Genomic DNA, 26,427 nt, shown 5'->3' with positions numbered 1-26,427 from the left:
GCCTGCAGTAAGGCCTTGATGTGACACTCGCTTCTTCATTAAGTCCTCATTAATCTCCGCTTGCATCTGAAATACGCTGAATAAGTTAAAGAAAATCCTTATCCTGGCTTAGGAAGTGTTTCAAATAAAACACACACACACGCACACACACTAGGAACACCAGGAATAAAACATTGAATCCTGTGTTTGAGCCACCCACTCCCTCTATATATAAATTTAATATATTTAGCTGCCAATCTACATTTCAGCTAAAAGTAGCTAGTAAATTATTAAAAACATGTGGTGAAACTATATTTAATACAAGTGTCCTTTATGGTCTAAAAACTTGAGTGAGAATATCATCATCGTGAAGTCCTCTATGCTATGTGGTATGCTAACCATGCTAATTCTTTTTTTGCCATTGGCTAATGTCGCTATGCTAAATTCCTACATCCTACAGGATTAGTGGCTTACTGAGATAACTTCATGTGTAGTTTGGGATTTTATTATCAGAAAGCCGCTTGAGAATTTACGTAGGTCTGTCACCATGGTAACTGATGCTGGAGACATAACTGGCTCTGCGGCAGGGATTGTTTTCTCAAAAATGTGTTTCCGCTAGAAGCTTGTAAATCAGAAACTACTGTGAAATATTTGGTTGATAGACTACAAGATTTACAAGTTATTTATCCAGCAGCAGAGATGCAGAGAGAAAGAATCATAAATGACCTCATACATTCAAATGTTTACATCCACCTTGATATTTTAATAGTTGTTTATAATCACTAGCCAACCGTGTTTAATATTATGTTTTAAAGTATATATTACAGTAGAGATATTTATTCTGTTTGTCTTTTTTTGTTCAGAAAGTGTCTTTGCAGCAGAAAAATCTTTATTCGGCTCAGTATCAAGATGCCTTTTGTTGTCTATCTCAAATGTCTTAAAGAGTAAAGCCTTTTTAATATCAGTAAATAAAAAAGCACAACCCCTTTAAAATTCTCAGATTTCTATGTATTTCATAGATATGTCGGGTTTTGGGGAGTGTAACTTACTTGTCTCCATTCAGTAAGTAATCCTGTGTAAAACGTATGGTGTGTGGTTTCGCACACTTGAGGCCTGTTTTATTTATATTTATATCGAGAGTACACTTTTATATAAATATAAATTTTTTGTTTACTTCGGTGTAGAAATGATTGCAACATTTGGTGCTCGCTGTTGCAGCACCCTCTTTGCAAGGTCTCATGAAATACTCAAAGCAGAAATTTCAAACTGCTGAGAAATTAGTGCATGCTAAAATCAGGATTGGTGCTTTAAATTTTTTTTCTGAATCCACTAGTATACCAAGTATTCATTCTTCTGCAACCACAATTTTTTTTTTTTTTTTATCATCTTATGACGAGAATCTGTTATGGAACTGCAGATATCTCCTGATAACATCATCATAGGTTTTCTTTCTGTCACATCCATCCTCTGCCTCGCTCATAAATGTATTCTCCGCAGAACCGAGTTCTCCACAGATGGCACACAGTTCACAGAGACTTCCTGTTCATTACTGCATGTTCCCATCTTTGTTTCATGGGCCAGTAAAGCATCTGGTCAGCACAGAAACTTGAGGAATGCCTTGCAGTCGGTATTAGGAATTCAATCATTGGGGAAAAAAAATAAACTTTCACAATCTGTGGCCACTCCATCCACACGCTCCTCTCGACCCACTCTCTTTCTGCATGACATCTTCCCTCTGACAGTTTTCCTCGTGAAGTTGAGAGTCTGATGACCTCAAATCAACAACCTATTCAGGAAGATGCTGGAAATATCCTGTCATTTTTTACAAATATGTCACAAGCTCCCTCTTACTGCAAACTCTGCGTGAACATTTATTTGGAATACAGTCGAATATGCAGGACAAAGAGTAGGTCTTCGTTAGGGATTTTAAAAGAACATTGTTTCTACCGTTTTTTTACTATTAGTAAAATTATTAATGCTGATGGCAAAAAGGAGAACCAGCATAATACATTCATGATTTATAACTTCACCTTAAATCTATGCATCAGGAATTATTGCTGATTAAAAGTACATTGCAAGAATATTTTTAAATTGAGATAATTAAAAAAAAAAAAACCTCTCGTCTGTGTTCACTGGTTCCTGCAGTTATTCAATTATTAATCCTAACTCGATTTGGAGTTTAATGGATGGAGTTTAATTTGAAACAAAGCCAAAGGTAGAAGATTTAACCTGCATGTCTTCTGGTCACTCATAAAATCCTCTCTGCTGTAAGAAATCATGATTAGTACTTTGTGGAGATAGCTGGGATGTAATTCAGGTCATCTAAAGTTAACTGATGTATTTCATAGTGCGGTTTAAAAACAGCATTAAAACAAGATATATTTGCTTTAGATGGATTAGAAATCCATAGTACATTGCAAAACTATTCATACCCACTAAGAATTTAATGTATTGTATTGATATTTTATAGATAAACGCAACGCAGCAAGTAATTATGAAGAGGAAGGAAAATGAGAGATGGTTTTAAAAATTAAAAAGTATTTGCATTCTGCTCCGTTACTCTGATACTCTTAAAAAGAATCATGCGTTAAGTAGTTGTTGACAAGTTAGTACATAGCGTGCACCTGTGTGTAATTTGATATCAGCATAAATATATCTGCTTTGTGAAGGCCTCTGAGGTTTGCTAGAGAACATTAGTGAACTGAAGAAATATATGCATTCACAAGCAATTTTAAAAATATATATATTTGTATTTTTCTAGCAATAAAACGAGTTTGTCCAGATGGATCAGATCTTAGTATATGAGGCTTTTTTGGACCTTAGAGTTGAAATACTTTTTCACTCAAATGTATTTCACAACATAACACAAATGGTCTGTAAAAAGGAGTGTCACACTTTTAAAAGTGTGTAAAAAAAAAAAGAGAGTAAATATTCATAAATAAAAAAAAACATACTAAATATTGAACTGAGCAACAAAGCATTTCTGTTTCTCCATGTGCTCTGCACTCGGTCATAAAAAGAGCTTTGTTTCTGCAAATTAATGAGAAATGCAACTCAGGCTACCGTTAAAATTATTCTCACTTTGATGTTTGGATAAATATCTATATAGGTCATCCCTCTATTTCAGCAAAAAAAAACACATGCACAGCACATTATGCTTCTGTAAGGTGTTACTAAACTGTCACCATATAATTGCTGCATTCAAAACGATCTAAGCTAAGATTTGTGACAGAAAATATAAGCTCATGGTCATTCAGAAGAAGCTACATAATATTCCATCATTGTAAACCAGCTTTAAAAACGGATCAGGGTTTGTCATAAAGGTGCATGTATTGATGTTGGCCTATGCACTTTTTCCCCCTTCAAACGCTTTCAACTGTAGATAGGAAAACAGTGCTGCCACCTTCTTTTTTTTTTACCATACAGATTCATCAAAAGAAAATCCTGTAACCTGTGGAAGGACTCGTCTTGCTAGAGGACACCTGGTACTTTCATTGTTTAGATCTCTCATGATGAGATGTCTGCTATGACGCGGCTTTTTTGTGTTTGTTGTAACCAACAAAAGCTGAGGTCTGTGAATGTAAAACTGCATGTTTGGTCAGTCAACCTATTGCTCATCTGTTCAAAGCTTTCTTTTCTGCACATCGATTTTGAAGAGGAGAAGGAACATCCTCACGTCAGATCCTGTGATTGAAAAGGTTAAGGCCGAGTTGTTTATCACGGTTAGCAATCTGAGATTGAATTAGCATGCTGCAAATTGCCTCATAAAGATCATAAAACCGCTAAGCTGAAACATCTGCTCAGTTGACTTGCTTTTATCACAAAAATGTGTTCCAGTTTAGTCATAGTGTATAGTATTAATTTTAAATAAAATTATGAAAAAAAAGTTACGATATCACTATTTAATTCAAAAGCCAAAGGGAAGTTATGGGGGTTTGAAAGCATCTTAAAAATGTTGAGATAATGAGCAACTCTTACATGTATGTATGTAAATGATTCTACAAAAACCCAGTGGACAATGTGTGAAACCACCAAGCTCTAATAAGAAGACTGCATCAGCAGCCGTCAGGTTTGGCCACAAGCTGTCATCTAGTATGAAAAGCTGAACTGCAAAAGTCTGTAAAAAGAAAGGTCAGTGCTACAAATATTGATGCTTTGGTTAGGCCTGATATATTTCTCAATAAACACCTTTATTTAATTATTTAACTTTAGTATTCCATAGGAGCGTGAGGCAAAAAGATCTAATGACACAGAAGCATTTATGTCGGTTTTCTTCTCTTTCTGCATCCGTCTTTTAATACCTAATGTTGTTTTTGGTAATCCACCAAGTCTTTCAAACATCCAAAAGCCCAAGTTTATCAACGTTGAGGGGAAATCCTCGCTCTTCCTCCCCTCAGGGGAAACAGAGCTCTTGTTTCGAAACCACTGTTCTAATGCATTACAGACTAATCCATCGTGGAAAAAATAAAAACCAGTGTTTGTTTCTGTTGCTCAGAAAATACACACGGGAAATAAGAATTTTCAAAAATAACTTCATGAATTCTGTAGAGAGTTATGAAAATCCTGTTGTCTGCAGAAAATGCATTACTTTTGCAGAAATAACACTCCACAGAATAACTCTGACTGGCTGCTGTTGCGTTTGATATTATTACCTACAGATATACAATGAAGAAAGGCGACACTTCAAGCTGGCGAAGAATGAGCCGCGCAGGATTGTGGAAAAGGTGGCTTTGGATATAGAAAAACTCCTGGCAAAGAAGCGTAAGGCACTTGATGTAAGTATACCGTATTGTTCAAACACACGGTTTATGTATTTGTTTTGTTCCTGGGTGATATAATCTCATACAGGACAAAATTGATGTAACAGTTTTGTGTGGAAAAAAAAAAAAATTCTTGTTTTTCCCCTCTAATTCAATTAAGTTGTAGATTAATTTACTTTTTCTCAAAAGACTATTTGTAACTAAGGTAGATTGCAAATCAACTCTCTAAAACAAGAGCACTAACTGAACATAAGTGTGGTTTCATTGTCCGATTTTTTAAGTTAGACATGTTGTTTTACGTTCGGCTGTGATGTGACGTTTCTTTGTCTGAAATGTGTAGCGTTTAGCGAGTGAAGCAGAGCGGCTCCAACGGGAACATCAATGGCAAGATGGACTTAAGGTAAGAACAGAGTCACAGTTTATGTATTTAAGGTTCCTAAATTTTGGTCTTTTTGCTGCATCTCCTCATAAGAAACATATTTTTACTCAAAAAAGAAGATTGTGAATTGAGCTTCCTCCTTAAGTTAGCTGACCTTAGAAACAGGACATTGAGCTGCTTACAGACGAATGAATGGATCAACCAAACTATTCTAGGTTTTGAATTTATTGTTTTCACATTAGCATTGTTTGTTGCAAGGAACTGATTGGACTGCAGTAAATGACAGCTGATTATTACAAATTATTACAAGTGAGTGACAGCCAAGTGTCGTGTGTTTAGACTCTCTTTGGCCGTAGTTTATTTTGTGACACTTTAATGCTGTAAAATGTTTTAAAAGGTGGAAAAGCCATCAAGAAAATACAATTAAGCTGTTTTGAAGTCAAAACATCAGCCGTAGGTTGGAAGCAACTTTTATTTAAAAACGTTTTTGTAAAACTGAAAATAATGAATTAATTCCTTTCCCCAGTAGATGAGCAGACTTCTCATTAAATGGTTGAAATGAACCAAAAGCAGAAAGGCATTAAAACTGCTTACTTATTTGCTTCAGTCAAATAGTCAGTGAAAATTCATGAACACCATCAAATACCAAATGATTTCCTAATGCTGTCTTGAAAATCCATGGGCTGGAGTGAAGTTCTGATGGTGTAACCTGGAGTAAAACTAACTTTCCTTCATGTTAAATTGCAAACAAAAACACTTGTTCTTTTCACTTTAACTGTAAAAAAAAAAAAACTATTTTATTTATTTCTATATTGGCTTTGACTAGGAATTTGACCAAACAGCTGAATTTGTCTTTCTTGTGACCGAAGGAGTAGCAACCTTCCTTCAGCTGGGTGGGCAGCAGCCAGTATTTCCTACATTTTCTCTGGCATCTCATTAAAAGGATTTTAAATTGCAAAGTGCTATGAGATTTTTTTTTTTTGAGGGGTTGAAGGGGGCGACATTAAAATGTAATTGTTTGACACATTGACACATGTAAATGACCCATGCCAACGACTGGAAATCTGCAGTTAGCCTTTATGACTTGACTTGACTTTCTACTTTTATTACTAAAGAGCATATAATGAAAACATAAAAGTACAATAACCTGTCAGTTCTATAATTTTTTTTTTTTACCTAAGTGAATTTGCTAGCTTGAAGACTTGTCACTGCACTTAAAAACGGAAATTTAAGCTTTTAATACAAACATAATGCATCTGAAGGCAACAATTACTTCTCAGTTGAATGATCAAAATGATATGAAAGGAGGCTTTATAGACCATTAAGATACAGTTTTCAAGTAACCTTGCGGTAGAAATAATGATGGAGTTATTGTAAAGCGTGAAGAGATCCACAGTAATGTCTAAAAACCAGCAAATGTTTCTGGGGGGATTTTCGACACTCTTATTCCTCCTGTTTTTGTCTTTGCACGAGAATAGCAGACTGAGAGAGCTGCTGAGTTTGGGTTTGGACCAGACAGTTTGGTAATCAGAAAGAAGCTAAAAATAGGAACACCTCTCAGTAGATGCTGAAGCATGTCGTGCATTTTCAGAAACTCAGACTAACAGATGGTGATGGTCCACACAGCCGGTCCACTGAATCATAGCGTGACAGACCTGAGCAAAGAAACAGTGCTGGACATTTGGTAGTTACAGCAAACAAAAAAAGTTATTTCTAATGCCATCCTTTGTAATCCTACTAATACTGTTAATATTAGTTTTTAACAACAAGAACATCGCAAGTTCAAAGCTTGATTTTGGCATTAAGCAACTTTTTATTTGTACTTGTTAAACATTCTTTGATTTGAGTAGCGAGAAGAACGGAGAAGGTTTGTGGATGGACTGACTGGTTCATGGCAACTGGTGGAAAATCAACAAATATGTTTGGTTTAGTGAGAAAAGGGTCAACTAAGCTAAAGTAGATCAATAATTTAAGGAAGGATTTAAAGACAGTGTTAGGACACATTTGTAAATAATTCACATAGCGAGAACCAGTCCGGTATTCACGGATACGGGAATCTCTCTGCTGTATGTAACTATGCTGCTACAGTTACATATGGCTACATGTGAAATTGTATAACTTGTATTACATATAGTAGCATGTAGTCGTAACTATATTATAAGTCTGGGGTAAAATAATCCTCATCCAACCTGTGATTTTCCCTCCACTAAGTTCCCTCAGTGCACCTGAATGACACAAGATCAGAAAGGAAAGAGAGGAAAAGTGTTGGAAAAATTATTTTCTTGTTCTTACTGTTTGAGTTAAATGTAAGTAAGCAATCATTTTTAACCTTTTTTTTTTGTGGTGAATCCAGACTCTCATTTGACAAGTGCATTCATGTGACTGCTCATCCTCATGGCGTTTCACTGCCTTCATCATCTCTCTCCATCTGCTTTCCTGCAGGAGCTTGACATGGCCTACTATGACTCCAAAGCTGATTTGGAATATGTAAGTGCTGGATAAACAAATTTAGTAAAACTGACAAGGATTACAGGGCTTTCCTTTTCTGTTGGGTTCACACTCGTAGTTTGCTACAAATTTGCTTCCATGTCTGAAGTTGAGGAACATGTTAAAAAGTTCAAGAGGGGAAAAAAATGGAGCACAAGGCAGCTGAGAAAACACCAAAAGCTGGTGAAGACGCCACATTCAAAACACCAAACTTGGCGACCAGAAAAAAAAAAAAAAAGTAATGATAACATGACCTCAAGCTTAAATTTGGTGTCATAGAGTAAATATTTAGACTTTGATTTAGGTAGAAGGAAGTCTGGATCGGTATTCCTTGTTAACAGGAGATTGAAGACCTAACAAACCAGCACCGTACCCAGGGATTTAAAACTGCTCTGTGGAGTGACAAAAAAATGATCGCTTGCAACAAAAACTGTAATTCAAAATATCAAAGTCTGTCAGCTTTCCTCCAGCCGTTGCAATTTCTGCTCCGGTCCCAGCAATATCACCCTGTTGTGTGCAGATACAAACACATTCCTCTTAAAAATGCATGTCACCAGAACGGTCTGCATTTTACTCCTGCTCTCCAGTAATGGAGCTGTCAAAACATTTTGCCTTAGGAAACCATCGCATCAATCAGTAGAAATGTCTGTCATTTAAAAAGCCTGTTCAAGCTAATGGAACAAATGGTGGACTGAAGGGAAATTACCAACAGACAGTCAGACTGCAGCTACGCTCAAATGCGCTCCTTTCTTTTCCTCAGGCACAGAAGAAAAAAAGTCACAGCTGAAACAAATTTTCACAAATTTTTGTTTTGAGCGAGTTATTTATTGAAGAGGAATTGGACAAAGCTGTTGAAAAATGATGCCTTTTCTTATCTGATCTATTTTATGCTCAGAGTCTACATCCAACCTAACTCTTTGGTCTGCCTGTTGACTCCCTGCTCGAGTTTCCTCCCTGAGCCATAGCATGAAGTTTTCCCTCGGGTTTGCGTTGTTCCTTCCCATAAGTCCCTAATTCCAGTTGTTTCATTATCTCTGGCCACAGCATGTTTCCTGCATAGATGATCTATGTAGCTAAACGTCCTCGAGCTGCAAAAAAGTGGCCACACATCCATTCTATACATCACTGTTAAAATGGCCTTTTTCCAGGAAAAGGATCCATTCAGTTATTAGTGTGAGATATTTCCAGTCATAGATATTGCAGATGAAAAATGCATAATTCATTTTTTTATAAGTACTTTCTGCTCTTTGTTTTTTTTTTTTAAATGGCTCTTAAAACTTTGTTTTTAGGTTGTCTTGATCTAAAAACTTATCATTTAACCTACATTGTATTTTGAACTATCAAAGGAGAAGTTAGAAGTTATCACAATGAAAAGGTAAAGTTTATACTTCAGTTTCTACACTCTTGCTTTGACAGTACTCCATGGACGGAGAGGCAGAGGTGGAAAACCCCTCCCAACTCAAACTGGAGTTTGTGTACGATCCAAACTTCAAAAATAACGTCAACTTCTCGCACACTGCAGTTCAGATCCCGACTGATATTTACAAAGGAGGTGAGTGGTGCTCCCATTATGTCACTTTGAGAGCAGGATCCTGCAGATTTGCTCCTCACTTAATATTCTTATGTGACATATTTGTGGTAAACATAATTTTACTTAATAAGCTGAGATGTCAAGAGATTTAGCAAGTCTTTGTTAATGAAGATTTATAATGAATTTGCTATGTTATCTTTAAGAGTTTCATTAATTCAAACTCCACAAGTTAAATCAGAACTTTAATAAGCTTCTCTAAAGTTTTGTTTTGTGCCTTTATGTTACTTGAGCAAAAAGGCAGCATCCACTTTTTGATGTCTAGAAATTGTTTTTGTGATACTTGTTACCGTTTTATTTGTGGATCTAATTTATCTCTCTTTTAAAAGTGTGTTTTTCTTGTATAATCACTGGTAATGAAAAATTGTTCTTATTTTTCTGTCTTCCTTTCTCTCCTTCCTTCAGTCTTTTCTTCCTTTTTGTCTTCATTTATGAAATATGAAAACTGATACAGACAATATATGGTTCGTAAATATGGCATATGTTGTTTCCACATTTAAATTTTATGTTTAATGTTTATTATAAATAAAAAGACAATGAAGACACGTCTCATATTTCAAGATGTGTCAAATCATGGTTTTGCACATTTTCTTCATTTGTTAGAAATATCAACAAGAAGACACATATATGTTTTTGCTGGTGTCTGTGGAGTATTTTACGTGCAGGTTTTCTCTTCTGTCCTCAGCTCCAGACATCCTGAATGAGCTGAACTGGACGCAGGCGCTGGAGAGAGTGTTTATGGAGAACAGCAGGGAGGATCCGTCGCTGCTGTGGCAGGCGTTTGGGAGTGCGACAGGAGTCACTCGCTACTATCCAGGTGGGGCTTTAAGCAGCTGCCTCTGCTGTTACTGTAAACTAACTCTTCAACCACAAAGTTATACAAAGACACTGAGTTATTTATGCATTGCAGCATCTCCGTGGAAAGCGCCCGACAAAATCGACCTGTACGATGTCCGGAGGAGGCCTTGGTACATTACGCTGCGTAAAAAAACCCTGGATATGTTGACATATTGTAAAGTAAAGATAGATTTAGGTTTTTTACTACGTCTTTCTTTGTCTCAGGTACATCCAGGGGGCTTCATCTCCCAAAGACATGGTCATCCTTGTTGATGTGTAAGTACAGAGTCATGTTTTTGAGGTTTTTCTGGGAAATTGAAGAAGTGCATTAGGTAGCGCTTCAGGGGACGGTAACCTACAGATAATCTAAGTTTTAACATGATGAATTTTTTAAATTTGGGATTGGAAAACTGTTTTATGGAGTCATGATCAGATTAATTTTCCATTCAAGAGATCACTGTATACATGTCATTTCTAAATGTGGTTGCGTTGGACGCTTTTGACCAATGACCTGTTTAAGCATCTATTTATATATTATTGTCAACCATCTAGCTGCAGACTTGAAGGGAGACAGTTCTCCATTTTCATTATTTAATCCACTTTGTGCAAATCACCTGAACTGCCGACAGCAAAACCGACTCAAACATGATGCATGATCATTTATTAGGTGACTCCTGCAATCATTTCTCTAGTCAATGTTTTAAAAACATTCAAATTTTACCTTGTATTAAGTTCTAGGTCTTTGCCTCATTATCCAAATTTAACTGTACTAATTCCATGTAACTACAAAGCTACCAAGATCTTATTTACCACATCACTTAACCAAGTTCTGGCTAATTACAACAATAAGTTCAAAAGACTGAAACCTCTTCTGCCACTGCTCATGTTTGTGTTGCCTCCTGCGTTTGATCAGGAGCGGCAGCGTCAGCGGACTCACGCTCAAACTGATCAAGGCGTCTGTGATGGAAATGCTGGACACTTTATCTGACGACGACTACGTCAACGTGGCCAGAGTTGGTATCTGCATGGATTCCTGCCTCGTGATTAGTCACGAATCATTACTCCTCTTCACCTTTTGTACTTTACAGCAGACTGTCTCCTGCTGTGTTTCAGTTCAATGAGAAGGCTGAGGCAGTGGTCCCTTGCTTCAAGCATCTGGTCCAGGCTAACGTGCGAAACAAGAAGATTTTCAAGGAGGCCGTGCAGCAAATGCAAGCTAAAGGCACCACTGACTACAAGTCTGGGTTTCATTTTGCCTTCAACCAGCTTCTTAACGTGAGTTACTCTGTGACTTACTGTACCAGGAGGAAAACGAGCTCCAAACACACTATGTTTTGTCTCTGTATCAGCCTATCATGCATATGTATTACTGTATTTTATAGAAGACAAACGTCCCGCGGGCTAACTGCAATAAAATAATTATGCTGTTTACTGACGGAGGGGAGGATAGGGCTCAGGATGTCTTCCTGCAATATAACTGGCCCAACAAAACGGTCAGTGTTATCGTGGTATATTCCAATCAATCTTCCATGCATGAAATTGATGGATTTTATTGCTTGGATCCCATTTATTTTCTCTCTGCCTCCTCCACCAAGGTCCGAGTGTTTACCTTTTCCGTGGGTCAACATAATTACGATGTGACGCCTTTGCAGTGGATTGCTTGTACTAATAAAGGTGAGCCGACATTTTTCTATCACCGTGTTTTATATCCATTTACTTTGCAAAACGTCACCATAAAGAGAGACCGTTTCAATGATTTAGAGACAGCAGCTCCAAAACCAAGTCAGCAGTGAAAGCATAATGAACAGCATTTTGTTATATAAGAGACTTTAGCTATACATCATACTTTATACAACCACTGTTTCCTACAAGACCTGAATAATTTTGTTTGCAGACATATTCCTTCTTTTATTATGATTAAAATTTTACCCTCATGCATTTGAAAAAAAAAAAAGATAAGTTTTGCGTAGACATACTTTTTAAACTATAAAAAAAAAAACACTTGGACATAATCCTTTTATGTTAAAGGAGAAAAAAGTATTTTATTTCAGCGTCGTTTCCTTTTACACGCTTTTTCCTTCCAGTCCTTTCTGTTAGCTTAGCTACAAAAAATAATCACTAAAATAAACAGTATTAGAATGTGTTTTTATTTATCTGACCAATTTTCAGTAAACTTTTAAAGATAACAGTTTAAAGACATAATTCAAGTTTATGTTTAGCAGAACATGTGGTGTAATTGGTAGAATATGCTGCATTTTCCCAGAGATTTAAAGAAACCGAACAAAAGTTAAAACAGCAAACCTAAAATGTTACGATTGAGTTGAATTGTAAGAAAAACAAATAGCTCAGATCTGATATCGAGCATGAAGGAAAGCTCACAAGGATCAGGAAATAAATAAAGAGACCTGCGGGCTGTATACATATTTTGTGAATGTGGAAACTCTGATCCACTAAAACTTTGACGAAATAAAAAAGATGCTTATTTAGTCTAAGGAGGATGCTAGGAGTACCAACTCTGCCACCAGAGATGATCCAGCTGTGTCTTCCTTCAGTCAATTATTCTTATGTGGACTGATGACTTAACCGTGAGAGCTTCAAAAAAACTCATTAGGAAAGGCCTTATATGAAACGTGGCTGTGAAGATGCAATTCTTCACAGCAGGGAAAAATGTAGCCTGTCTTAAATTATTCAAGAATGGGACCTACAAACCCAGTTTTTGACTTAAATTCACTCAAAAACATTAGATACACTTAAACAGGATATTTTATGATTAGAACAATACCATCCAACAAAATCAATATGAACAATTAATCAAGTCTTAGGACATTAAACCAGCAAAATAAAACATCTTGAACTTAATGCTATTCTGGGAGAACTATAATTTCTTGGAGGAGATTTTAAAGTTACAGTTATAAATGCTCAGTTTTACTAATTTACTTAAACCTTCTGTTTTACTTGCTCATTTTTAACTTTTGTGTGTAGGTGCATTGCTTTTCTGGACATCATACTGAATATAAACTGACAGATATTTACATATTAGCTGAAACATAAAAACATTTTGATAGTTTGCAGAATGACATTCTACACAAATATACGTGTTGGATAAAACAAAAAGTAAGCAATGTCAGCTTCATGTCGGTTTCCCCCTTGTCTGGTTTTAGAACTGATATTTTATAAAACTGAGCTGAACTCAATATTCTTTACTCTGGTTTGGTACATTATGAAAGAGCCTACAGGAGGTTCTGCTGTAACTGGTTCCTATCTTGATTTTTATTTTTATTTAATTTTTTAAATGTACCTCATGTGGAAAATCATAATTTTTCTAGATGGATTTTGCACGTCATTATGCACATCATAATGATGTGCAAAATCATCATTATGATGATGAATACAGAACATTTCTGTATATCTTCTGTGAAAAAATACAGAAATTGCTGTGGTGTCATAACCAGTTAAGCAAGCATCACCACCTTTCAAAAGTATTCAAACATCTTTATTTTGTCCACATTTTGCCACAAACGTGAATGTATTTTATTTTAAATAATGCAAAATGATCAGCACACAAAGTTATTCATATTTGGAAAGTGGACAGATTTTCTTTTTCTTTTAAAAGATTTATTAATTGACAACGCATCAAAATACAGTTGCCATTTTTTGTATAATGTGTAAGAAGTAATTTTTCTGTATTTCATTTTTTAAATAAAAAAAATTAAAAAGCATGAAGGTTTACAGCTTAGGTGAGACGACTATCTCTTAGGTGTGACGGTGAAGCTAGCCAGATTTAGGAAGATGAATGGAGGTAATTAGACCACAACTCTTGAAGAAGGTGCAAAAAACTGTAAAAATATGAAGTTTATCTTTGAGCTGGAAAGCAAGACCCAAAACATACAGCCAGAGCTAAAAATTAATGGTTTATATCGAAACATTTTAGAATGGCCCAATCAAAGTCCAGAGGAAAGTTTAATTGAGTCTGACCTCTTTTGTGAAGGAAAATCCAAAAAAGAAACATCAGTTTCTACATGTACAAATCATGTTTTTAACTTCAGGGTACAGATATGAAATGATTTAGGAGCTATTTCCAAGCATCTTAAATGTAGATAAAAGGAGAAATAAAATCTGGATGACTGGATTTCATTTGATTGAACTGGATTGGATTGGACTGGATTAGCACCAGTTCAGAGTTTTAATCTCATAATCTTTGTTCTTTGGGAGCTTTTATGGTTATGATTTTTTTTTTTGCCTGATCTGAATAAGTACACTGACATTTATTGCTGTGTAATATTCCTCTCTAAGCTCCCTGTCTGTGCGATTTAGGTGTCTGAGTCACAGTTTTAAGTAACATCTACTCAAATCCAGAATATTCATAAACCCCACAATGTGTTTCCTCTGATCTCACACATGCGGTCTCTTTTCTTTCTCTCTGTCTGTCTGTTTTCCCCCCTCTGCGGCCTGCCAGGTTACTATTTTGAGATCCGCTCCATCTGTGCCATACGGATTAATACCCAGGTGGGTTTGCTTGGTTCCTCTGGTGCAGCTGATCCCTCAATCACTGTTTTACTTCACGCATCCATCCTCGTTTTGAGGCGTTCCCGCTCTGCGGCTTGATGTTGTGTTTTTGTTTTGGGATCTGGCCCTCACATCGGCTGTGTGTGTGTTTCATCAGGAGTACCTGGACGTGCTGGGGCGCCCCATGGTTCTGGCAGGCGGCGAGGCCAAGCAGGTTCAGTGGACCAACGTGTATCAGGACGCTCTGGTGAGTTTCTGAGTCTGCTCAGTCAAACACAGGAAATAAATCTTACACACTGGAGAAAACGTGGATTGTTTGAATATACATAAGTGGTTCTGAACTTCTTCTTTTCAGGGTCTCGGCCTGGTAGTGACGGGGACTTTGCCTGTGTTCAATCTCACTATGAGTGGAAACTCACAGGTAGGAAAACTTTTATTTCCCCCCCCAGTTTAGTTTGATTGTCAGACGCTTAAAAGTTCAGATTTAACATTTTTATCTGTTTTCTTCTTTATGATTTTTCCAGAATCAGTTGATATTAGGCGTCATGGGAGTGGATGTACATCTAGATGAGATAAAGCGACTGACACCACGCTATAACGTATGTACAGCTTAATTTTTCTTTTTAACTCGCTACACACAGCAGCAGAGCAGTTCAAGTCTCGGTTTTTGTCTCTGGAACAGCTCGGAGCCAACGGATACATATTTGCCATCGATCCAAATGGATATCTGCTCCTCCATCCTAATCTCCAGCCGAAGGTGACCCATATCTGAGCACTGAGAGGTCGCTATGTTTCGGATTTCTGGGAAGGCTTATGTGATTTCTGTTTGACTCGTCCCAGCCTGTGAATCTCCCTGAACCCGTGACCTTGGACTTCCTGGATGCAGAAGTAGAGGACAGTAATAAGGAGGAGGTGAGTAGCACATAAAAGTGCAAAATATTATTAGTTAGTTGGTCTCTCACCAGTCCATTGTTTGTACTGGTAACTAAAGGACTGCTCAAACAAACAAAAAAATAATTGACTTTCTTTTACTCAGATTCGACGACAGATGATTGATGGGAAACCAGGGGAAATGCAGATAAAAACTCTCATTAATTCTGTTGATGGCGTAAGTAAATTGAAACAATATTTATATTTCCAGACTTCTTTGTTGCCTAAGTGATGAAATATATTCCTCCAGCTAGTTTTATTCTACTTCTGTTTTATATCAAAACTCCCAATCTAATGTCATCCTTCCGTCCGTCCCTCCGTTCTCCGTACAACTATCCATTGATGAAAACAATTATACAAATTGACAACACAGAAAATTTGAATCTTGACAAGTATGAAAAATGTGTGTCTACCTTTTTCAGTAACTACATTTATCAGTTATCTACAGATTTCTTTTGACTGTGTGCAAATATCCTGTTGGTTTTAAGTAATAAATTGGCAATATATAAATAGAATTTATTTAATAATCTAGTTTTTCATGGTTTTAAAGATTTAATTATAGTACGGCCACCACTTGGTGTCACTGTGCACCACATTACAGACAGTGCTCTGCAGTAGTCTTATGAAACAATGTGAAAGAGCCGACTTCATTGTCTTACACATGTTAAGAAATTACACCCCTGACATCCCTAAGAACTTATTTTCACATAAATTTAATATAATCTCTCAAAGCAGATCAACTTTTGCCCAAACTGAATGGCAGAGAGGTGGATGGATACAGAGTAAACTTTTCACACATAATTCTGTTAATTCTGCAGCATAGAACAGGAAGTAGTTCTGCTGTGAAATAAGTATATGATTAGGTTTATATAGGTGAGACATGTAAACATTTAGAAAAGGACAAAGAAAGCATCAAAATCTGAAAATGCAGCTCTTGTTTTACCTCTGTTTTATATATAATTTAAACATTGTTGGAGGATTTAGTACCTATTAATCACTAAACACCAAAACTAAGAAATAATCCTGGGGATTATTGAAATGATAGAGTTTCTGAAAATATTTTTCAAAACTTGACATCTGTACGTTGACAAACACATCTGTATTATGGCAGCAATACATCGATGAGGCACACAGAGGCTACACCTGGACTCCAATCAATGACACCGATTACAGGTAAACTCAAAAAAGAATATATTTTTTTACATTATGTAGCTTTTCCTCTCCTGCTGTATCTCCTCAATAATTCCTCTATGTGTTGGGCTGCTGCCACCTGCAGTCTTGGTCTGGTATTACCTCCGTACAGTGAGAACTTCATCCAGGCAGACCTGAGCGATGTGATGGTGCAGCTCCAGTGTGAGTAGAGGAAGGAGTTTGTCTGTGTGACATAGCATCATGACAACCATGAGAGCTCAAAGAAGCGTCTCTGCTTTGTGCTTTAGATATGCAGTCATTGTTGCCGAGCTCCTTTGAGTCCTCAGGGCATGTTTTTCTGGCTCCCAGGTGACCATCTTTACTTTCTTTGATTGTGGTTTAAATGAAAGAATTTGTTTCATTCATTCTTTTGTATCTGCAGAGAATACTGCAAGAACCTGCAGCTTTCTGATAACAACACACAGTTCCTGCAGAACTTCCTCTCTCTCATGCTGGATATCTCCCCAGAGTCTGATGAATGTGAGTTCATGCACGCACGCACGCACGCACACACACACACACACACAGAGTCCCTACCTTAGAGTTCAGGACACACACAGATAGATAATCTGCCTCTTTTTCATTTTACAGGTGACCAAGGTCTCATCCACAACCTTATCCTGGATTCCAGGATTATTGGTCAGCTTGCTTCTCGCGTTTGGAAGAAACAGGATCTGAATGCGTGAGTCGGCTACACAGTGAGCGAAAAAGCAAAGCCTACTCACAATCACTAAACAAACTAATGCCGACTGAATAATAATTACAGGTACGGCTTCCTGGCTGTTTTCGGATCCACGCACGGAGGAATAACTCGAGTTTTTCCCAACATGTGCGTAAAATCAGCAACAGAGGCAGAAATGTTTTAAACGAACGCAGACCTTTTTGCTTGACATGCTTCGTCGTCTGTGTTTCTGGTCCTTAGAGCTGCCGAGTTATGGGACGAGGATCCAGAACCGTTTAATTCGGATTACTACAGAAGGAGCCTGGATAATAAAGGCTACATGTTCAGACCTTCACTGAGACCCTGTGAGTAACACAGCAAAACGCAGAATACAAATCAAATAAAATCATGACAGCTAACGTGCAAATACAGTAATTCCCTCATGTGTTTGTCCTGAGCAGCAGATGACGACCCTTTTGGGGCTGAAAATGGCACCACAGGAATCCTGGTTAGTTCAGCTGTCGAGGTGGATTTAGGAGGAAAACTGCTCAAGCCTTCAGGTGAGAAACAACTTCCCTCCAATATTCAGGAAACCACTTTACCTTTTAATTTAAGCACTCACATGTTATTGCTTCTCCTGGTGTTTACGTGGATTGTTCTCCAGTGATTGGAGTGAAGCTGGACCTGGAGGCATGGGTGGACAAGTTTAAAATCCTGGCCAGCAACGTGTCAGATAACCGACAGGGGTCACACAAGGTACACCACAGACCTTCTGTCCTTAATTACAGCGTTAGAACGATCCAGCTTTCAGCCTGGCTTTCTATTTTATTTAGAACATTTTATTTTCTTCACCTCACCTTATGTAACCTTACTGGTGTATGCCGTTCTCTCTGTGTAGTTGCTTGTTTTGTTTTTGTCCATTTATGTTTTTTTTTTTAAACACAGAGTTTTTTTAATCAGTGTATGAAATGAAATGTGCTCTGCATCTATGAATAAAGTTGTCCATAACTCTTCTGATTTTGGTTTTTCCTGAATAGTGTGGACCATCCAGAAGCTGTGAGATGGACTGTGAAGTAAACACAGATGTAAGAACTTTTCCTCTTTTCAGTTGTGACACCAGAGCTCATTGAGTAAATGATAAATATTAATCTACTGCTGAGTCTGCAGTGTCTGATGCTGTTACAGCAAAAATGGGAGAAATGAAAACGTCTGGGCACAGTTCATCTAACTGGTGCTACTGTTTTGTTTTTTTTTAGGACTTGCAGTGCTATCTCATCGATGATGGCGGCTTCCTCGTCATGTCCAATCAGAGAGATCACTGGAAGCAGGTGGCTGTTTTGTTTCTGCAACGATGGAATAAATCTGACATTACGTTTAATCGTTTTCCGCTGCTTAAAATGATGCAAAAACCCTAAGTACAAATTAATTGAATCGTTTTTTTTGCATTTGACCTCAGATTGGCCTCTTCTTCGGTGATGTGGACCCGTTCCTGATGTATGCGCTCTACAACAACTCCATCTTCGCCCGTCGACAGTCCTTCCAGTACCAGTCTGCGTGCGAAATGGTCAGCAGAAGCCACACTGGAGCAGCGCCGAGAGGGATCTATGTGGTGAGTCATGCAGGCAGGGTTTAAATGGTGGAAGGCAGCTGCACTGTTGTCTCACTGTTCACCGTTTCTGCAGCCGTCCATAGGCGACGTCTTGAGCTTGGCGTGGTGGACGTCCACACTGGCATGGTGAGACTAGAGCTAGCTTGTAATAAATCAGTCCAGATGTGGACATGAACCTGGTTCATTGTTGATTTACGGTCATACATTTACTATTTTAGTGATGTTTATAAAATGAACATATTTTTTTTAATGTGTTTCTGTTCTAGGTCTGTGATTCAGCAGCTTCTCTATGGACTCGTTTACAGCAGCTGGCTCCACCAAGGTGACTCAGTCATCCATGAACATGAAGATTTTACAACTTTAGCTTCCATTTTTTTTACTGGATTTCATTCATGACATAGCCAATGCCGTAACCACACCTTGGTCTATTTATTTCCAGAAGCAGGATGGTTAAGATGAAGCAGATATTTTCTTCTCATACTGACCTTCGAAAGTGCTTCACAGTAGAACTACATTTAACCATTTAAAACAAAAAACAAGCTGAAGTTGAACTCAACATGTTCACTACAAGACTTGTGCTCTCCACAATGAGCCACAGAGTCTTGAAAATAGTATTCAGACCCATTCAGCCTTCTATGTTTAATGATTTAAATGCAAGAACTTAGCATCTGTTGATTTTGTCTTTTAGATGACATTTTTATTGACGCTTTTGAGACCAAACAAAGCAGCTGTGTGACCATCCAAAGCCAGTTCTACTTCACAAACACCACCAACTCCTACAACGTCCTGCAGGACTGTGGAAACTGCTCGCGGTCAGCGCTTTCTCCAGCATCAGCAAAATATGTTTGAGTGCACTTTTTATCTGTGCTCTTAGGCTAGTTCTGTCGGCACGGGTGGGCTAACTATCCATCAATGTCTCCCACAGGCTGTTCCACTCAAAGCGGATTGAAAACACCAATTTGCTCTTTGTGGTGGCTGAGACATTGCCCTGCAGCTCCTGTGAGATTGAGAAACTGTCCCAGATCAAGAGGGAGTGTATCCTTTCTGCCCCCTCACACTTGCTGTGCTGTTTTCATCTCATCTGAAAGTGGAAATTTCAAATGTGTTTCCAGTTGGCTTTCTCTAACTCAGTGCAAAAAGTTCAGGAGGAAAATCCATGTGAACTGCTGAGCAATGCGCGATATCGTAGAGGTCCAACTCCCTGCTTTGACTACAGTGCCTTAGTAAGAAGGAAGTCTTATATTTGTGCTTTGAGTTCTCACCTTAGAATGGAACATTAAGCGGAAACAATTTAATTAATTTTGGTCCGAGAAGGACGTGGAATTGTTTCCTGTATGTGCAACAAATTAGTCTTTTACATTATTCATTAAATTTTAATCACAATAATTCTTATGGCACTTGGATTAAGAAGCCTAAAGTTCTTTAATCTTTTTTAAATTATTTTTTAACAGCTGACGAAGCTTATTTTCTGGTAAAAGTTTGCTAAATGTTTGCATGTTAATAAACTGAAACATAACACTGAATCGGCTGCATCAGGACAGAAGATGCAAGTTATTCTGCTGTTCATTCTCCCTGTGCAGATGTGCACAACAGCATATGGCTAAAAAAAAATGCTCCACTCAGCAAAAGTGAGTTAACTCAAACCCAAAACTGAAATGTATGCTACCTAGTTTTAAAGTACTCATCCTTTTTTTTTTTTTAACTGCATATGCATCTAAAACAGGATTTGCAAGCTTGCAAACATCAACTAAATTTTACTGTTGGTTTATTCTGTTTGTAAAATGAAAACGCATTCAGAAGGATTTTCTACCAATGTTTTTCTCTTTCTTTCACTCAGGAAAACACGTCAGAGTGTGGTCGAGGTTCTTCACTGCAGGCCTCTATAGGAACCCTTCTCTTCATTCAGCTCATTCTGCCTCTCTTTCATCTCTCACACATCCAAACACTCTGACATGTTCCATCTCCTCGGATTTAGGCTCGGATCTACGGAAGGTCAGATCAAACAGCAACTGTGATGAATTTTTTTTTTTTTTTTTTTTTTTTTGCTGACTACTCACAGTGTATTGTGCTTTGAATTGGAAAGTCCTGTATCTGCCCCTGATATTTGTTTCCCTGCCTTATTTCCCTGCCTTATTTCTTGGCTTTTTGAGGGCTCAAATGCAAAATCCTGGAGGGAAATGTGTCGAATGCATGCAGCTTAACCTTGTTGAGAACATTAGATTTTATCTCTGTTTTCCACATTTAACAATAAAAAAAAAGGTCACAGAGGCAGTCAAGGTTTACCTTAAAGAGGAGTGAATAACAATGAATTATAAATCTGGTTGTTTTAATATGCTTTCAATGAACTGAGATCACAAAGGGTGTCAGAAGGACATTATTACTGGGGAAGTTTCTGCATTCCAACTTTGTACTGTATTTTAAAAGCGTTGCAGCATTTGTGTCTTACGGTTGTCTGTACAGAAACTGACCTGAGGCATATATCATCCCTGAAGCCTGTAAAGTGTAAATATAAGAGTCAGGTGCTGAGTGAGCTTCAGACAAAAATATGTTGTTTTCTTATACGTTGCTTGTATTGTCCAGAAAGGACTCCTTTGGCATTCAGTCAGTTTCGATACTAAATCAGCTCTATAACTGATCACATGCATGGAAAACAGTGTGTAAAGCTTTGAAATTTATTTGAGCAAAGAAAATCGGATTTGGAAACCTCATTTCATGCTGTGGAAGTTTGCTGAACTTTTACTGGTGAAAAAAGAATTAAACATAAAAGTCTGCAAGCAGATTTTCTTTAAGAAAAAAAAAAACTAAACAGATTCAATGTTCATTTTATCTTGAATGACTATTTAAAATAATTTCAGTATGAAGAGGACCAAAAATACATTACGTTCATCCATCCAGCCACAGTCTAACCATTTGGTTTTTGCAGGGGCCAGTAGACAAAACAGAACCCTGAAATCACACCAAAGATCAAGTTAGTTTGACAAATTAACCAAACATTCATCATCTTTAGCTGTGGGAGTAAGACAGTATAACTGCATGCATGGATGCAGAAGGAGACATGCAAACTTGAAACAGATTCCAGGATTTAAACCCGAGGTCATCCTGCTGTGAAACAACAGCACCAACATCTGCTCCACTCTGTGGCTGCTGATTGAATCAAGTTAAAGAATAAAATGGTAAAATGCCCTTAATTTAGGCTGGAACTCCTGGAAATGACTGTAACCATTAAAGTAAGTGTTAAGGAAAGGAATATCCAATCAAAAAAGAGAGAAAATCAGCTGCTGCTATGAACTTATCTCTAAAGTTTTAGGAAGTCTACATGAATTTAAAGCTAATGAAGATGCACCCCCACTTTTCTGCTCAATTATTATTCCAAGCTGTTACTTCCACGGTTTTCACATCCATGGGTTTGAAACTAATTACGCACCATGCTTCCTTTGTGCCTGTTTCGGTGTGCATGTTAAGTCCTTGTCAGTGTTGTCTCACTTCAGCACAGGAAGCTCAGCTACTGCAGCTGCAGCTGTTTTTACATGATGGTAGATCTGAGCCTTAACCTCACATTCACTGCAGTGTCTTTGACTCCAACTCTGACGTTTGTTAAGACGGTTTGAGAAATGTTTTCTGGGTCGAACGTGACAGGACCCTCGACGACTTCCCCCTAGTCTCCAGGGCACGTTTTCGTCTTATATGTCTTTAAAGTGAGACATATAAGTGAGGCAGTTGACACATGGAAAAGCCAATATAGTGAAAAAAAGACATGTTTCATGATACATATCAGTAAAAAATATCTTTGCATTTTGTTTTGTCATAAGGTTAACAATAGGATTTATGGAAATGCTTTACAGCAGCTCAGTGGGTTTTTAATGAGCTTTCAGTTAGATGTTGTCCAAGGAAGTAGAATCAAACAATCGGTGATTGGTTTAATAAACTATCAATGTATCCGCATAAATGACAACATTGATAGACACAATGGTATTATCCTCACTCTCTGCATTCATACAATGTTAAAAATGAATAACTCTCAATGTCTTTCACTTATGAAATTAATGACAGTGTGTGACCAACATTTTTTATGCATTTGAGACACCTTTTTGTAACCTGCATTGCCAAAATGTTGTTGATTTTGAATTTATGCACTTGTGTATGCTTCTGTATGGAGAATGTAGCTTATAGACAGCTTTGGTGTTGTCAATATGACGTGCTTGTCGAAACCACATCTTGATTTTATTTGGCATGACTCACTGTGGCAGAACGTTTCCGTTTTATTATGTGTACCCTAAGAGAGACTTCAGTCAGGAAACGATTTTATCCTGAACTGAGTTTATACAGGGACAAGCTTTTTGGGTTGTGCTTGGTCACAACATTGATCCTCAAACCACCTCAGTACGAGGGGATACTACAGTACTTTTGACATAGCTTCACATCTCCTCACAAACCCTATAATGCAACAACTGCCAATAAACCCAACATAATTGGGTAGTACTTAGGCAAAGGTTAGTAAAAATGTGGGTTTGATTTTCTTTTATGAAACAAAAACATTATTTTAATAGTTACATCGAGTTCATGTCAACCTGCATTTTAGTTAATGCACTACAAAGTTATAACATTTTAGATACAAACTCTTTTTTTTTCTTTTTTTTGCTGATGTATCTAAAAAACATTCCCCAATGTGAAGAGGAAATGTGACATATCAGAGATTAGAGTACACATGGTGAAATCCAGAATGAATCTCCTGCAGTGATTCATGCTCTCTTGTCTTTTAAAGTTGTCTGGGTTTTTTTTTTTTTTTTCCTGGCTGCTGACTTAACTGGGGTGTATTTTAAAAGACTTTTCAAAAAAGTACTTGTAAACCAATGTTTTTCTTTGTCAGCCTGGTGTTCAACCCTGCAGTGCCTTGCTGCACTCGTCATTTTAGATTACAGCATTGAATCTCAGCTGTGGACTTTCATCGTGAAAGACACCCTGAAGAATTGGAGCAGTCCAGCTTTAAAAGGTCCTAGGAATATTAAAAGATGCTTATCGTGGACATTTTTAAAAAAGAGCACAGTTGTGAAAGAGCACAGCAAGGGGACGCTCTGCAGAAACTCCCTGAAATCCTCTGATGGACAGAACCTCGCTGCCGTCCTGCTTCGTCTCATTGATTTCTACACTGTGGTTCCGTCTTAAATTAAAGAATAGACTAGATTTCTACTTAATCCCATCAGCACACACTCAGTTTGTATGTTAGACACCTACCGGAAAGGTTTGCATATCAGTTAGGAGTGACTGAATTAAATGAACAAATATCTACTTAAAACTGTTTTGCATCTCTTCTGGACCCGAGCATGACAGGAGCTTGGAGAACAAAGATCTTCTGTGGGTCTGCTGTAACTTAAGGGAAAGTGAGCTTGAGGAACTTTGCAGCCTACAGCACAATTTTGACTGAGGCGTTGATTTACTTTAAATGATCTGTATTTACTTGCATGATATTTTTGGACACTTTACAGATATGTGTACATAGGTACTGATGAGTGTTTTACATTCATGTCTGCATCCAGCTCTGCAGGTCTGCGGCTGCACCCTTTTTAGATAAACTGCACGTGAAGAGGAGGCGGCAGATGAAACTGAAAGTTTGACTTCAGTGAAGCCTACAGGGACTGACGGCATGTTGGGGATTTAGGTATTTTGCAGCAAATGAAAGTACAGAGAAGTTTAAAGTTATGAGCAACATACTGCCCAATGAAAATATCTTTTATGTAGAAAAAAAAAAGATTAAAATTCTGTTTGAAACACTGAATGTTAATTACGCATATAAGTTGTATATGAAAATAAGACACACTTTCGGACATCCACTTACTTGCTTTGTTAATGAGAAATAAAACATCAGTATTGTTTTTTTATGCAATATTTTGTGTTTATTTATTTTGAACTTTTTAATAACAGATAGAAACTGAATGTATTTGAAGTTTCTGAGAGCACAGGGAGTCTAAATTGATATATATATTAAATTACCCTGTGTGTTTATGTCCTCAGAGTTTTTGGAAAACAAACATTAAGATTGTTTTTGCTGTGACTTTGCTTTTCATTTTGCTGATGTCGTTGTTTACTCTGGAACATTTCCTCTCTTTGTGCCAGTCTTCAGCACCACCTCATTTTGTACAGACAGTGTGACACAGTCAGCAGAATATAAAGGATGAATTTGTAAAGATTTTGTCAGTCTCATTAAGGAATAGAAATTTAAATGTTTATATCTTTGGTGATTAAATGCTGTTGATATTTTTCACTTCAGCCCCGAATGATTATTTATTAGACCTTCATTTTACTGTCATATATTATACCATCCGAAATTGATCAATTAATGTTTAACACTTTTTATTTTACCCAAGTAGAAGTTAATTGAACACATAATCCATTTGTCACTTTTTCAACTTGCACTCATAGTGACCTTTAAAGTCATAATAATTTGAAGCTATTTATGATGAACATTTTTTAAATATAACATAGTTATATATACATATGTTTCCACAATTATTTGTTTAAAAGTTCCTTATCAGGGAACTGCACCTTTTTTGTATTTATTAATAAGATCAGACATTGCTCTTGCCGGATATTTGACGACTTTATTAAGCTGGTTGTTTCCTGCCACAGACTTGGTTTTAACGAAAGTTAATTTTTCAGTGTAGCTGAAAGGTCAGGATTTTTCAACAGCATGTTGGCCTGCTTTTGACATTTCTAAACAAGTTTTAATTTCTGCTTGGAAACATTGTTCTGAGGAAATATTTAGTATTTGAAGCTTTTCCTCCTCCGTTATTACTCTTTTTGCTTTTTCCAATGCACCAGTACGACAAAACAGCCCCACAGCACTATGCTGCCACCACCATGCCTGGCAGTTCGTATGGTGGTTTCAGGCTTGAAACCCTAATCTTAACTCCTACAAACCTCCTCCCTTTCATTTTGGCCAGAAAGGTCAGTCTGTCACATCTGACAAGAGACAGATGTGAGCACATTTCTGTTCAATTTCATTGTGCTGAAATTCAAGCAAGGAGTTATTGGGGTTGGCTGTCTCTCGGACCATGGCAATGCTGGACGCTAACAAGTTGAAATGAATTCAGAATTGGTCAAGAAAAGAGATATTTAAGATTTACCGTGGTTTATTTTAAAAACATTATAAAATCTACCAGTCATTTGTTTAATAATTAATCCACCTAAGAAAAATAGTTCAAATGCATCATTGCAACTCAAAGTAAATTAGATATACATTCATACCCATAACTTTTGCTTTGTTAATTATTTTACTTCAGTAACAAGCATCAATAGAAGAGTCAGATATTAAAATAAAAACAATCTTATGAAAAATCATCAGATCCTCCCTGGATGCTGTATTTTTCAACAATTTAATGCCTTTGTAGTTAGTAACCATCATCATCAACATGTTCTGTCTGACGAAACTTGTTGATAAATCAAGTCCAAAAGAACTTCATGTGAAAACTTGTTCAACACTTGCATTTCTTGCTTGCTAATCCT

General features: G+C 37.2%; 1 protein-coding gene across 3 annotated transcripts in view; it reads left to right on the top strand.

Moving 5' to 3' along the window:
* cacna2d2b (calcium channel, voltage-dependent, alpha 2/delta subunit 2b) overlaps positions 1 to 25,191 on the top strand; it is a 37,779-nt gene extending 12,588 nt beyond the window's left edge. The window contains exons 3-38 of one of the 3 annotated variants that reach the window (XM_015056918.1): positions 4,638 to 4,754; positions 5,080 to 5,139; positions 7,561 to 7,605; positions 9,022 to 9,157; positions 9,879 to 10,161; positions 10,256 to 10,306; positions 10,944 to 11,043; positions 11,144 to 11,305; positions 11,413 to 11,523; positions 11,626 to 11,704; positions 14,487 to 14,536; positions 14,694 to 14,783; positions 14,892 to 14,957; positions 15,061 to 15,135; positions 15,219 to 15,293; positions 15,377 to 15,448; positions 15,573 to 15,644; positions 16,578 to 16,639; positions 16,743 to 16,819; positions 16,906 to 16,966; positions 17,040 to 17,137; positions 17,249 to 17,339; positions 17,424 to 17,486; positions 17,580 to 17,683; positions 17,780 to 17,878; positions 17,983 to 18,074; positions 18,356 to 18,403; positions 18,575 to 18,646; positions 18,775 to 18,927; positions 19,001 to 19,053; positions 19,194 to 19,249; positions 19,616 to 19,739; positions 19,853 to 19,962; positions 20,068 to 20,150; positions 20,765 to 20,919; positions 24,462 to 25,191. In XM_015056918.1, coding sequence (XP_014912404.1) covers positions 4,638 to 4,754; positions 5,080 to 5,139; positions 7,561 to 7,605; positions 9,022 to 9,157; positions 9,879 to 10,161; positions 10,256 to 10,306; positions 10,944 to 11,043; positions 11,144 to 11,305; positions 11,413 to 11,523; positions 11,626 to 11,704; positions 14,487 to 14,536; positions 14,694 to 14,783; positions 14,892 to 14,957; positions 15,061 to 15,135; positions 15,219 to 15,293; positions 15,377 to 15,448; positions 15,573 to 15,644; positions 16,578 to 16,639; positions 16,743 to 16,819; positions 16,906 to 16,966; positions 17,040 to 17,137; positions 17,249 to 17,339; positions 17,424 to 17,486; positions 17,580 to 17,683; positions 17,780 to 17,878; positions 17,983 to 18,074; positions 18,356 to 18,403; positions 18,575 to 18,646; positions 18,775 to 18,927; positions 19,001 to 19,053; positions 19,194 to 19,249; positions 19,616 to 19,739; positions 19,853 to 19,962; positions 20,068 to 20,150; positions 20,765 to 20,878 — 3,204 coding nt within the window. In that variant the 3' untranslated portion in view covers positions 20,879 to 20,919; positions 24,462 to 25,191. Of the gene's footprint in view, positions 1 to 4,637; positions 4,755 to 5,079; positions 5,140 to 7,560; positions 7,606 to 9,021; positions 9,158 to 9,878; positions 10,162 to 10,255; positions 10,307 to 10,943; positions 11,044 to 11,143; positions 11,306 to 11,412; positions 11,524 to 11,625; positions 11,705 to 14,486; positions 14,537 to 14,693; positions 14,784 to 14,891; positions 14,958 to 15,060; positions 15,136 to 15,218; positions 15,294 to 15,376; positions 15,449 to 15,572; positions 15,645 to 16,577; positions 16,640 to 16,742; positions 16,820 to 16,905; positions 16,967 to 17,039; positions 17,138 to 17,248; positions 17,340 to 17,423; positions 17,487 to 17,579; positions 17,684 to 17,779; positions 17,879 to 17,982; positions 18,075 to 18,355; positions 18,404 to 18,574; positions 18,647 to 18,774; positions 18,928 to 19,000; positions 19,054 to 19,193; positions 19,250 to 19,615; positions 19,740 to 19,852; positions 19,963 to 20,067; positions 20,151 to 20,764; positions 21,050 to 24,461 lie in introns of those variants that run through there. The other 2 variants (XM_015056919.1, XM_015056920.1) reach the window with 2 other exon arrangements.
* Positions 25,192 to 26,427: the final 1,236 nt, after the last annotated feature.

This window comes from Poecilia latipinna, unplaced genomic scaffold (assembly GCF_001443285.1).
Source record: "Poecilia latipinna isolate Pla-1442-1.1 unplaced genomic scaffold, P_latipinna-1.0 Scaffold1417, whole genome shotgun sequence".
Taxonomy (NCBI): Eukaryota; Metazoa; Chordata; class Actinopteri; order Cyprinodontiformes; family Poeciliidae; genus Poecilia; species Poecilia latipinna.
Note: the sequence above shows the minus strand (reverse complement) of the source record. Positions and strands in the feature narration are given on the sequence as shown.